Consider the following 14,245-nt stretch of genomic DNA (forward strand, 5'->3'; position numbering starts at 1 on the left):
CCGCGGGCCCAGACGCCGGCGGGAAAGGCCGCCGGGGCCGCCCGTGCCCCTTCCGCCCCGCCGCGGCCCGCGGCCGAGAGGTGGGCGTCAGGGCCGGGGCCGGGGCTGACTTGTCCAGTAATAGCGATTTTTACCTAGACTCCACCTGCCCTGCACTGGAACCCAATTCCCACTGGTCAGTTTTACCGATCGGGAACGGTACGTAAATCTTCTGGCTGTGTCTGTGTCTCGTGCTCATCGGCACCAGTGGGAAGAGCCCGTGCGCGTGGCGGGGAGGACGCTGCGCCCTCCGCCGCCGTCCCCCCGGCGAGAGCCCGCGCGTCCGGCGCGCCGAGCATGTTCRGTCACTCACGGCGGCCGGGGCACCCGCAGCGATGCTGAATGGTGTTCGTTTCCGAGAGTTTGCTTTCGTTTTTCTTTTTTACCTTTTTTTTTTTGCTTTTTTGTTTTTGCTTTTTCAGCTTCTCCCAACCCTGAGAAATGCTCACTTTTTCTTTTTTTTTTCTTCAAATGACTGTTAATGGAGTTTACAGCACTTTCGTTCGTTTATTAAAGAAAGTTCTTCCTCTGCTTATTCCAGGGGCATTGGTGGTTACAGGACATCTGTCTGAAGCCTCTATTTCACTGTAGTAGATTTCAAGAAGAACTTTTACAAGAAAGTTACTTTTTAATGTTTTACATTGTTATGTAGTGTAATATGTACGTGTATGTCTGCGTATAATTATGTTTTATATAATTATACGCTATAAAAATGGAGRTTTCTATCAGGATTTTTTATTTTCGTTTTGTTTGGTTTACTTCATTCGTTTTTCTTAAGATTACAAACCACTGTACCCAGCAATCCTTATGTTAGTGTTTTTATGGACCTGGCACATTTTTTTCCAACCTGTCCCATGCCAACTTTAGAGAGCATGAGCGTATACTTGAGCCAAAAGCCAGTACACCTAGGCACTGGGYTTTTGGCTGGCCCACATGTATAGTGACCACAGTGTAAAAAACGAGGTGAAAGAGACCTAAAATAAGGAATTGTTGCCTATTCCGCRTGACCACAGTTATAAATAAGCATGTAGGTGAACTTGGGCCCCCAAATCTAGRTTCTGGAACGTGTCACCTGGTTCTCAAAGGGCTCCGGCTCCGCCGTGGGCTCCCGTGTGTCCTGCTGCGCGCTGCGCACCTGGGAAAATCAGGCCGCTTGCTGACGCATCGAAACATTAGGTGCCGATGTGGTTCATTCCTGGCCRTAGCTAACAGTAGAGAAGAATGCTCTCTAAACTTGCACATGGACTCGGCCCTGTTGGAGCTGTCTTCTTCCTTTTCGAAATGTGAGCACCCTTCGCATATCGGTCTCCTAAGTAGCGCCAAACTACTGCAATACGGCGTTACAACCTAGACTGTTTTCTTACGCTTAGCTTTTTAAAATGAGTCAGACTATAGCTGAAGAGATTACTCTTTGCAGACAAGTTACTGCCGTTGTCCCTGTGACAGATGGCTAAATAGCTATACAAAAAAATGCCCGGCTATCAAGAGCTCTCAACTTGATTTTCTTTCCTAATTTTCTTTTCTTTTTCTTTTTCTTTTTCTTTTTTTTTTTAACTCCTGTTACTTTTGGCAAACCAGGCTGCTGAGAGGGAGCTGGAATTAGATGTAAAACTGCGATATACTGTAATATAATTTACATAAAAGCTGCATAAGGGCTCCCTTATGTTTATTCACAGGCTTAATCCAAGCTCACATACCTCCACTGTGTTCCAGCCATGAAAATTTGTTTACTATTTCTAAAGGCTAATGAGACCTATTTATGGGTTGCAGGAGTTGGTTTTGACAGAGAGGCTAGTATACGCTGCTCTCTTGTTCATTCACAATCTGTACTACAGCGGAGACGAAAGTTGAGGAGGAGGAAAACCATCTCTGGCATCCCCAGAAGAGTGCAACAAGAAATAGGTGTAGTATAAATACAAATCTTCCATAGATAGCTTTCTAACCGACTTAAATTGCAGGGCTATGAGCTGGTAGCCAGCCTTCSAAAGAAATGAAACCTTGAAAGCATAAATGCTTGTGGAGTTTGAGAATGATATGTCTGTTTTTTGATTTACTACAATAAGCAAAGCTATATTACTCCATATGGCCTTAATGTGCTGGGGCCTTACCGAGTAATATAGATGTACRTGTTCAGCTCTTATCGTGTAAATGTTAATCAGTTACTTTTTTTTTTCCCGTTTTATTTTTGTTACAAACCCATAGTTATGTGCATAAAAAGTAACTAGATTAAGTGAAAGTTTTTTCTTGTATAAGGGGATCTTAAGGTAAAGAAATGACAGATGTTGCACAGCAAAGTGATGCGCTGTCACAGCAGCCGGATGGCTCACTCAGCTGATCAGCTGAATATCTGCGTTAGAGACAGCTGCTGGTACTCTATTGAAAACTTTGCTAAACATTCCTTTCATTTATCACACCTGTCCCCAGTTCCTGCCTTTCACTCTTTATTACCAAGGATATCTGCATGAAACCAGGTGGCTCAGCTCACTTGTTTCCAGGTAAACTGGGAGCAGCTCTCTTGTGGGCAAATGTTGTGTAAAATCGGTGTTAGCCCAAAGCCAGACTGACAGGATCGTTATTTCTTAATGTTCATCGGCACCTGAAGATAGCTCTGGTATCTCAGTCAGTTGCTGTGAAATTTGATCAGAAGGAGAATGAATGTGTTTATCCTAGGGAATAAGCAACCAGAGAACCTATGAAACAAAGATCCTGTTACTGTGCAAATATTCTTGGTAGTAAAGAAGCATATGATGGAAATTCTGAAAAGACATATAATCAGAACAGAATTATTCTGAAAAGTTTACAGAGTGTTCTGTCTGGCAGTTACTCATTAAAACTGCCTTTACTAGTTGAACTACAGTGACAAAAATTAAAAAGTTAATCTTTATTTTAATATTTACTACGGCAAGATCAGCTCTTTGTGAGATCACATTGCAGAAATAGGAGAACCGAGATCACGTTGCAGGACTAAGAGAATTTCCCACCTTACCGGGATGAGGTCTGCCTTACAAACTTTTTGTAGTAAAGATAGAAAAAAAAATCCAACAAATATGCTTCTTGGGTTGCTGTATGGGTCGTCTTTTATCAGGAAATGCGAAGCTGTATCTCACCCAGGTTTACATGTATCCTAGATTCTGATGAGTCGCCGGTGGCAAGAGAACGCAATGTGATTGTGCATGCAAACCCGGACTTCTCCAGCGCTGCCAACAGGAGGTCGGGCACGCGGGACTCGGAGTGTCAGACTGAGGAAATCCTCATTGCCGCTCCATCCCGGAGACGGATCCGAGCGCAGAGAGGGCAGAGTGTTGTCGCCTCCCTGTCACACTCTGCCGGCAACATCTTGGTGCTAGCAGACAACGGAGGTGCCGTGTTTGCTACCGCAGTGAGCAACCGCATCCGGTCACGGAGTCTTCCTCGCGAGGGTGCCAGAGCCAACGAAGGCGAGCAGGATGCCGGTGCCAAAAGTTCGGTATATGAAGCAGAACGCTTTCTAGCAAGCCAGGAAAGGATCCCGAAGAAGGGGAAGGATGTCATGAACAAACAGAATTCACAGGAACACCAGCCCATAGGTTTAATGTGTCCTCAGCACTTGCATAGCCCCGATCACAGCATCAGTGAGAGAGGGAGATCACGACTGTCAAGGATGGCAGATTCGGGAAGCTGTGAGATTTCATCCAACTCGGATACCTTTGGGAGCCCCATCCACTCAATCTCCACAGCAGGAGTCCTGCTCAGCAGCCACATGGACCAGAAGGATGACCACCAATCTTCCAGTGGGAACTGGAGCGGAAGCAGCTCCACGTGTCCCTCTCAGACGTCCGAAACCATTCCTCCCGCTGCCTCTCCTCCACTGACGGGCTCTTCGCACTGTGACTCTGAGCTGTCGCTGAACACTGCTCCCAATGCCAACGAGGACTCTAGTGTCTTCATCACAGAGCAGTTTGGTGATCACATGGACAAGGTCAGAGGCCACAGGGCCAGCTCCTTCACCTCCACTGTGGCAGATTTACTTGATGACCCCAACAACAGCAACACTAGTGACAGTGAGTGGAACTACCTGCACCACCACCATGACGCGTCCTGTCGYCAGGATTTCAGCCCTGAGCGCCCAAAGGCTGACAGCCTGGGGTGCCCGAGTTTCACAAGCATGGCCACTTATGACAGCTTCCTAGAGAAGAGCCCATCTGACAAGGCAGACACTAGCTCACACTTTTCCGTGGATACTGAAGGATACTATACTTCCATGCATTTTGATTGTGGTCTCAAGGGTAATAAAARTTACATTTGCAACTATGCAGCTGCAGGCTCCGAGAGTGGCCAGAACGTGAGCGTGACCTCCAGCCTCACTGACTGCGCCTGGCAGGATTGCACGAACCACAGGAGGCAAGGAAGGCAGAGCATCTCTCTGAAGAAACCAAAGGCAAAGCCAGCCCCACCAAAACGCAGCTCGTCTTTGAGGAAATCTGAGAGCAGCACGGATCTTCCTGAAAAGAAAGAACCAAAGATAAGCAGTGGGCAGCATGTGTCTCACACTTCCAGGGAAATGAAGCTGCCACTTGAGTTTTCAAACACACCTTCCAGAGTGGAAAACTCTAATCTGCCAACCAAACAGGAGCTCTCCTGGGTGAACCAGAATGACAGCGGATTAAAGGACACTCAGTTTGACACCACAGATATTCCATCATTTAAAGATGAAGGTGCTGAACAATCTCACTATGCAGATCTCTGGCTTCTAAATGACTTGAAATCTAATGATCCTTACAGGTCTTTATCTAATTCAAGCACTGCTACGGGTACTACAGTCATAGAGTGCATCAAATCACCAGAGAGCTCTGAATCCCAAACATCTCAGTCTGGATCAAGAGCTACCACCCCATCCCTCCCATCCGTCGATAATGAGTTTAAACTGGCCTCTCCAGAGAAGTTGGCAGGGTTAGCATCACCCTCCAGTGGATACTCCAGCCAGTCAGAAACGCCGACCTCTTCTTTTCCAACAGCTTTCTTTTCTGGGCCTTTGTCTCCTGGAGGTGGCAAGAGAAAGCCAAAAGTACCAGAAAGGAAGTCCTCACTGCAGCAGCCGCTGTCTAAAGATGGCACTGTGTCTGCAAACAAAGACCTAGAGCTTCCCATTATACCTCCCACTCATCTCGACCTAAGTGCTCTTCATAACGTCTTGAATAAACCGTTCACTCACAGGCACCAGTTGCATGCTTTCAGCCACAATAAACAGAGCATGATAGGAGAAGCGCTGAATCCCAATCCTCCATCTGCCCTTGCTATCACACCTTCCGTTCTAAAATCTGTTCACCTTAGATCCATTAATAAGCCTGAAGAAGTGAAACAAAAAGCCAGTACTRCAGACCTGCTCTGCGTACAAGAAACCACGCTAATGGTGACTGATGTTTCTCCAGGCAAAATGAGGCYGCTCTTAGCGAAGAAACCAATATCACGTCAGTACGCCACTGAGGAGGCCATAATGTCTTATATTGACACTTCCCCAGCAGAAGCAGGCCCTGGAAAACCACCTTTAGAAAAAAGCTCCTCTTTCAGTGGACAGAATAATTGCGAGCAAGAAACTGTAACTGCAGCAAACGTGGGTCTGGTTGAAATTAAACCCATCAAAGACCAAATGCACCTGGCTACTGAGCATTTGCCAGAAAATGCTCTAACTCAGACCTGTGCTATTTCTACAGAAGGGTTTCAGAAAGGCTCAGCTGTCCCCCCAAATGATTACGAAGCAAAGAAAACTAACCAAGGAGTAGAACAGGAAAGCAACCTTGACCAAGTGCAGATTCAGCAAGAGTTCGCTGGAGCCTGGGAACAAAAGTTGGAATCTGAACCTGTGGGTGAAACCTCATCTCAGTCTGAGGGAGCTGACATTAGCGATCAGCTTAAGAACCAACTTGATTTAAGCCACCATGTGCCTGGGAATATCAGCTACGAATCAGAGACAGCAACAGTAAATTCACTCAGTGAAARCAGTTCCAAGCAGGAAAATGATATTGCATCAGGTATTCCGACCAAAAGTGCCTCTGATAACAGCAGGGCAGATGAGTCACAGGGGAGCGCAGAAGAGCCTTCACTGAAAGGTCAGTTGTAAACTCTTTCTGTATTCTAACTGATCGTACAGTTTTGGATGTGATTTATAGTATAGTAGTATGATATTTAGATTAAAGGATAAAGTATATATTGGCAATTCAGTTACGAACTGAGCTTGTGGATTGCAAGAGCAGTGCTGTTGTAAAACATGGCAAGGGTTTGACTCATATCGTGGCTTCTTTCCTCATTTAAGAATCTTCTCCGAGCGACGATTCTGTAATTTCACCATTGAGTGAAGATTCTCAGGCTGAGGCAGAAGATGTTTTTGTGTCTCCAAATAAACCGCGCACTACTGAGGATCTGTTTGCAGTCATTCACAGGTGAGCTACYGTTAATGTGAGTGGAAACTGTAAAATGCAACCCTGTTCTCCTGAATTGCACAACTGCCCCCTAACGATAGCCATCGCGTGAGTATTCAGTGGTTAAGCCTGTCCTGTCCAGAAGCTGGTGTGGTGCTATGACTCCCACAGAAGTATCCCAGCTAGCGCTGGTCCTGGGAGTACTGTAGTCTCTCTGGTGCCTCACCTTGAAGTACCGGGGTGAGCTAATAGAGTCCAGAGGCAGCTACGAGAGCGGCCAGAGTGGGGTAAAAGCAGAGGAGCGTGGGTCTGCCCACATCTGTCCATGTGGATATGCCTCTCATGTGAACAGATTTTTTGCTAAATTGGTTGAAACACTGAGATTAATTCTTTTCAGTAAGTTACATCTGCTCTTTTTTAAGGCCACATGACTTCAGCCAGGTTTATTTGTCAGATTTCCAGGAGAACCTCTGTTGGGATGACAACTTCATGATAGCTGCTGACTCAATATGAAATTCTTCATCTCAGTTTTCTCTGTCCTGGAACCACCTTCTTTATTTTATTGTGTAAATTTCTTAAAAGGCAGCTTTTAAAAGTTGCTTTAATTTAACCTTGTTTGTTTGCATCCTGAGCTTCTTTATGGCAAGCGTAGGATGCTTTACAAATACCGTTAGGCTGTTCTCCCTAACAAACATACACGCCTCTAAAGGAAAGGACCCACAGTGACTTCTGCGCTCGCCCACCAGCTCTGTTCTGGTGAGCGAGCAGTTGSTTAAGGGAAGGCGTCTCTCCAAATACAGCGTATTTTGTATCCAGCTGATATTTGCTATCACGGCTGAAACGATGCTGCAGCTTTCTAACACTGAGCAGGCTGCAGTGAACATTTGGCTAGCCTAAGATTCTGTGTGTATCGCTGTCTTTACGTATAAAGCRCTGGCTGTGCATAAATCATTTTGGAAGAACTGGGGGAGGTTGAAACGGACTCTGTGACTCAGTGTCTCATTCATTGCACGGGCGTTATTGCTGTTTAAAGTGCTGTCAGTCACTGCTAGCCTCCGATATTTGACAACATGGGTTAAGAGAACTYTACTTAGTATCGAAGCCTGGTGACTCTGTAAATCTCAGGCAAGCACTGAGTGTTACTCTATGAAGGTAACACAAGAATGCGTGTTCTTTGGTATTTTTACAGATCAAAAAGGAAAGTTCTTGGGAGAAAGGATTCTGGAGACCTTTCTGTAAGAAACAGATTGAGAGCTTCATCTGGGAGCAGCAGCCAGCCACCTGCCAGCAGCACGTTGCCCGCTAGCACCGTGCCACCCCCCAGCAGCCTCGGTACTCCCATAAGCAGCCAGAGGTCCCCCGGGCTTATATACAGGAATGCCAAAAAGTCCAACACATCTAACGAGGAGTTTAAACTGCTGCTCCTAAAGAAGGGCAGTCGGTCTGATTCTAGCTACAGGATGTCTGCCACGGAGATCCTGAAAAGCCCCATTTTGCCCAAGTCTCCCGGAGAGCTGTTAGTGGACGCCCCGCAAAACCCGGATGAGTCGCCCCAAGCAGCCAGCCCCGATGTGTCGTCCCCGCTTTCGCCGTGCTCCCCGAGGGTCAACGCAGAAGGATTCTCCTCCAAGAGCTTTTCCATGTCGGCGTCGTCCAGAGTGGGGCGCTCCCGGGCGCCGCCGGCAGCCAGCAGCAGCCGGTACAGCGTGCGCTGTCGGCTGTACAACGCGCCGATGCAGGCCATCTCCGAAGGGGAGACGGAGAACTCGGACGGCAGCCCTCACGACGACCGATCTTCTCAGAGTTCAGCATAGGCTGCGGGAGCTCCCGAGCCCCGCCGCCGACTGCGAGCGCGGCGAACGCTGAAACCGCTTTGGTTTTGTAAGGATGTGAATATAAGAGGCCAACGCTGTAGCAGTCAAAAAATATATATATATTTGCAGGGCAATATCAATGCTTAAATGTGTTTGTGTTTTTAAGATGCTGGGGAAACAGAGGACTAAGGCTGTAGCTATTTATTACTTTACATTTTCTAAAAGTAGAAAGATGCTATGTCTAGTCTGTTTTCTTTTAGCTTCATTTGATTTATCCCACTCTCATTTCCATCGTCACTGTAGATTTCAAGGCTACTCACTTTTCATAGAGTTAAAAGCAACTTTTTATTTTTCCAGAAGCTGCCCATCTAGAAACAAATCCCTCACTGTAGTGCTTCCCTAGGGGGGGAAAAAAAAAARGAAAAAGAAAATGCTCTTGAGGATTGGTATTTTTCTACACTAAAATGAGCTCAAACAAAATTTAGAAGAAATTAACAAAACATATGTAAATACCATATTTTTGATAAAAATCTGTAAATAGAATTATCAAAAAGTGGACATGTGGCAAATGATTTACTGCATAACAACTTTGTTTATAAAAGACAAAAGAAGTCAAATGTAATAACTGTATTCTGTGAATACCATTTTCATATCAAGCATAATACTTACATGGCCACCAATAACCACTTTCAGTGTGATAAGCCTCAAAAGCGACATTTAACAGTTGAAAGAAATTCTCAACGTTAGGCTAACGAAATGTAAAGGCTAAGATCGGATTAAAGTAACCATTTGTCTTTTGAGTATCGCTGCAGACGAGCCAACTGCAAAGTGCAGCRGCGAGTTTTAACACGGTAATTGGTTGGGAAGGCAAGCATGCTCCTGATGATAGAGCAAAATCATTTCTAACCCGGAGCCCCTAACAGTCCCACGCGACAGTGTCCCTTAGGCCTTTATTCTAATACGGATTGCTTTAGAAAGAATAGATAAGAAGAAATAGTACTTATTTTCATATTCTTACTAGGCTGTTGGGATACATGACACAGTCATAACCTGGTAACTATAACCGTTCAACATGATTACTTTCTGGTTCTTAAAAGAAACAAATAAATTATAAGCATGCAACAAGCGCTTTCAATTTATCAGTAAATATCTGCGATGAGTTTTCAGTGAAGCTTTCTCTTTGTGCTGATGAGATTCATGCTACCTAAATATTTACAAAAATGACACTGTGAAAACGTAGCTGGGAGATAGGTATGTGTACGCATTATTTATATTCATTGTTAAACTGGGAAGGGGAAAGCTCTGGTTTGTTATGCCAGCCACCTACAGTTCGGATTTTGTCTGGGTTTACCAGAAATGATAACAGGGTGGGGGAACGGGATGGGGGGGGGGAAGGAGACAAATCAAAGCAACGGCTTTGATAAAAATGAAGGCAGGGAAATAAAAGCTGAATTACTTGAAGTTACTTGAATTTTCTTGTCTTAAAACTGAAAGAACGTGTCAGTGATAAACAACCCACAAGTTGCTTTACGCTTTTAATTTTCGAAACAAATTAAAGCCAATAGGCCTGATTCTCCTCTGGGCCGTCATCGTTTCCAAGAGTGTAGCCCTATCCATGCTACTCAGAGAACAAGGCCCCCTTGGCCAACGTTCGGGCAGTCGGTGAGGATTGCTGTAGGATAAGCTTTGTGATGCAGGAAAGGTTAGTGCAGAGAAAATAGTGCAAGAAGGAAATGTGGTGCGCAGTAGGACAGAGTGAGGAGGATGGCAGAAAGCACGTGCTCCGGTACTATAGAAATCAACTGAAAGCTGGCTTCAAGCATAAGTAAATGATCGGGAAGCGGGATGTGTGAAATGGGTTTTTACTGTTCTTTGTTTTTATCAKGTAAAGCATAAAGCTGAGAGTTTTTAAAGCAGGCAAATCAAGTTTTAAAGAGGCAGGTTTTACTTAAAACTGTTACGACTTTKAAAAGTTTGAGCAGGGTAGAATGGTTTAACAAATCCTGAATGTTTTTTTCCCATTAGATTATGTCTGATTTCATGTAGTGTTTACCACAAGAACTGTATAATTCAGGGTTTCCTACCGTCCTCCTGTGTAGTCTGATTGTGTCTGGTATGCAAATAGAATCACTATGCATGTGGTATGTGTGTGTGGGGAAGAGGGGTGGAAAACCAGTTCAAGGGCTTCAAAATCAGGAAGTCTAAAATAGCATTAAAAAAGATAGGTGAGGTAAGGTTTTGGAAATAAAAGGCTAGTCTCATTAATAGCTTAGTTAAGAAAATAAGTCTAAACACAAGTGAAATGAATGAATGAGAATGTTTTAATAGGAAATGTTTAGCATGAGACAAAACACTTCCTGGAGATCATGAGTAAAGGAAGTGTAGATACTGGGCAGAAAATCCTTAGTCTGTCATCTTCAGTCATTTTCCTTAATGATTTTAACAGRAGCACTTTTATAACATGTTTATTCTTAAAAGTGTTATATGTGCTTTAAWTAATCATTCTAAACTTTAAAAATAKCTGAAAGAGCTGTTCAGTGACCTCACTTTTTATTACCAACTGACAGTTTCACAGAGATACCATACATAAATATAGATACACCGTCAAAAAAGGAAAAGGCATTTTTGACTTGAATGGTGAGGCAGGAAGGTATGAAATGCTCACAGAACAATCACGTGAAAATATCAGTTTACTTCTTTAAAAAGTCGATGAGAGGTGGGTTTTTTTTTTTTTCCTATTTTACATTCGACACACTGTAGCCCAAACAAAGACAGATTGTAAATCCACTCTGAAGCACAGGCTTCCCAACAAGCGTGGGAGCCGGGGAACACAGGCGGAGGGAGCCCCCTTTAGCGATGCAGGCGCGCCTGTAAGGCGCCAGAGGACGAGCTGTAGAACGAACACCCGCACCAYCACCCGCACCGCGCAGCGGGGTACAGGGCGCACGTGGGGGCGCACGGTGAGCCACCATGCCACCCGCTTGTTCCGCTGTTTGCACTGAGGTTACGGATATGATTTCTGAAGTTATACAGCTGTGTGTTCTGAAAAATTWAMMWTYCCCCCCCCTTTCTTTTTTTCTTTTTGTGGCAGCATAGAGGACATGGAATAGTTGTAGCAAGTAAAGCATACGTTTGCTTTTGCCAAAGGTCAGTGATTGAGTGCATTTGCTGCAATGGTAGCAGATATAGAGAAATACTGTAGGTTATGACTTAAAGAATTTAAAAAAAAATTAAGAAGGTTACAGTGTAACTATTTTGGTACTAGCACCAGTTCATGCTGGCAGAAAAGACAATGGTTTATGGACTTGCATCCATTTTGTATTTTTGTAATATTTGTAAATACGAACTTTTTAAATTGTTGCAAAGATGGTTTCTTTTGTAAAATGTTTTCAAAGTTTACATTAAATCCAAGCCTTTGTATATTTTAGAGCTGTGCAACACTTTAAGTCTTGTATTTATTTTTAGTAAAAACAGTGACAGTTTCATTGTGAACCCCTCTCAAAAAAATGTGTCGGAAAAGTTTGATTACCTAGAAAGTGTGTATAGAAACTGCAAATAAACGTGACTGCAATTAAATCACGTTCTCTTTATTTTCTTATAATGAAATGTTAAGTCTAATCTGCAAACTACAGGTATAGCATTTCCAAAGGTATGTCTCGGTGCATTACRCATTTCAAACCATTTAATCTTCTTTTCTCTTTCACTTACAACTTTTTCATAGAACAAGCAAGAGAAAAATCTGTATCCGATCAAAACTGTCATTGACTGTAAGTGGAATTTTACCCACACATCCAACTTTGCCAGAATATGAAGACTGCTGGATTTGCCCAAAGCCTCTTAGGGAAAGAAGAGAGTAAGCAGGAAAGAAAGGAAGCCGAGATGAAAAGTAACGGAAAGGCTACTGCCTTATATTCAGCTGGAAGACAAAACCAATTGTAACATTTAAGACCAATAATATACAGAATCCAGTGACTGAACTTTGTCAGATAAAGCAAGTATTGATCAAAAAGGCAGGCCATAAATTATAAACTTAGAAATGCAAACAGTATTTTATTTTAAATTAGTTTGGTTTGGGGGAGGTTCAGACATCTGGACACCAGAGTTGGGTAGTTTAAATGACAATCCCTGCATATCTGTTTTTAAATCAGGTGTCTGCAAGAAAAGGGGAATGGGAGATAGGCAGCATGAAACTTTTGTTTCATGTGTCATTGTGTCAGTAGCTATGCAACACTGCATGTGGGTGCTTAAAAAGCACATATGGAAAGAAACCAGAAGGCACAGGTCTGGTGCCTCAGAGCGTGTGGAAAAAATCATTACTGGGGAATGCAGCCAAGCTATTTGAAATTACGCCTTGCAAGTATATCGAGATTCCCTTATGGGCGGGGTGCTGAAGTTGGGTCCAAGTGGGAATCAGTTTACCTAACCCTGGTTTTAACCAGATGGTCAAGTAGTTAATGATTATATAGATCATTTATTGCTGTATTATGTGCCTCTCCCAATCCAGAAACACAGATAAGCAAGAACTATAGGAAGAGCTCAGCTTGCAAAGGTAGACACAATCTGTTTTTCATTTGCTTGCAGCACACTTGCATATTYTTTCATGCTCAGTGGAAGAGAAGATTAAACATTAAACTATAAAAGAAATACCCATTTTTTTTTATATATACACACTGAAGTCTCTGTAACTCTTTACAACATATGCAAAGTCAGTGACTTTTATAGCCTTTACAAAATTCAGGCTTAGGTGCGTACTTTTGGGTGCACRTACCTGGCGTAACAGACAAGCCCATGCAGTTACACAGAAACTACAGAGTGGTAGTAYAGCTGCGTATACAAGCTCTTCCCAGGTTGTTCCATCCTGCTTCTCAACAAAGCATCCCGTGTGCTATGCAGATCTATAGATAGATGCAGCTATATATGGAATGTATACATTATGAAGAGTTAAGTCTTTTTCAAGATAGTAAAGCACATAGCTGTTAAAATTTAGATGCTACATTTAAATTTTGGGCCCCTGTGGCATTCTCCCCACCTGCAAGCTTCCTATTGTGTTCTCAATGAGTCGGCGACTCGACTCAGGCCATCAAAGCAGGCAACCAAGCGGAGCTGGGGGTGGGRGTTCCCATTTCTGGTTCAACCACAACATAAATCCCATTTCAGAGAAATGGCTAAYGGAAGAATTCTTTGCAAGTAGTGAGTGTCCCTGCTCTCGGGAATACTTCTGATCATTTTATCTGCTGCTCTGCAAACGATGTCTACAGTCCAAGAAGCAAAGACTGGAAGCTTCCCATTAAACGGCCTGAGCACTGGATTGCAGCTATGCATCTTCTTGATTCTTCTCCAGGTAAGAGACTCTACTCTTTATAGAGCAGCACTGCATCTTCAGTAGACAAAATAGACCATTCTGCGGGCAAAAGGTTAGGCTGTTCTTCCAGGGTGTACAACATGTGAATTCCCCCTATCCAGCGAGTTTTCTATCCATTAGGCTATTCTAGCAACCGGTGGCAACAGGCAGCACTACTGCTTTAATATCGCAGTTTTAAATTCAGCCCAGGAGAAGCTCAACCTTTTCAGTGATGGGCACTCCCGACTATCAAATTTGTAAGATCAGGCTTCTCAAAGGGTCTGTCTTGCAAAAGCTGCATAACAACAGGCCACAGTAGTCRCAAGGATATGCACAGTGCACACGGGCAATCAGGGAATTTTAATACGAATGAGAGAGACACTCAAGAAGATAATAGCACTTTCAGGAGTGGGCGTCAACCACGAAAAAACAAAGAAAGGTGGTTTAGGGCCTTTGTTTGGCATGTGGGGGCTCTTAGGAGTTTAAATCCTGTTTCCAGAATCAGTCTTTTTCTGGATCTGGCCCATTCATCATTGGTACATCACATGTCCCCAGTCAGTCCTGTTACACATAGCTTTACAAGTTATTTTCTTAACCAAGAAACCGAGTACTTCATTTCTGAAATACTTCACTGTTAACACAGCTGTTTTGGGAAG

General features: G+C 43.8%; 1 protein-coding gene across 1 annotated transcript in view; it reads left to right on the forward strand.

Moving 5' to 3' along the window:
- Positions 1-11,824, forward strand: part of NHS (NHS actin remodeling regulator) — a 267,411-nt gene extending 255,587 nt beyond the window's left edge. The window contains exons 7-10 of the mRNA XM_085323162.1: positions 1,810-1,941; positions 3,168-6,125; positions 6,329-6,455; positions 7,624-11,824. Coding sequence (XP_085179288.1) covers positions 1,810-1,941; positions 3,168-6,125; positions 6,329-6,455; positions 7,624-8,248 — 3,842 coding nt within the window. The 3' untranslated portion in view covers positions 8,249-11,824. The remainder of the gene's footprint in view (positions 1-1,809; positions 1,942-3,167; positions 6,126-6,328; positions 6,456-7,623) is intronic.
- The last annotated feature ends 2,421 nt before the right edge of the window (positions 11,825-14,245 follow it).

Source organism: Rhea americana, unplaced genomic scaffold, assembly GCF_003343005.1.
Source record: "Rhea americana isolate MKP2758 unplaced genomic scaffold, rheAme1 scaffold_82, whole genome shotgun sequence".
In the NCBI taxonomy this organism is placed as follows: Eukaryota; Metazoa; Chordata; class Aves; order Rheiformes; family Rheidae; genus Rhea; species Rhea americana.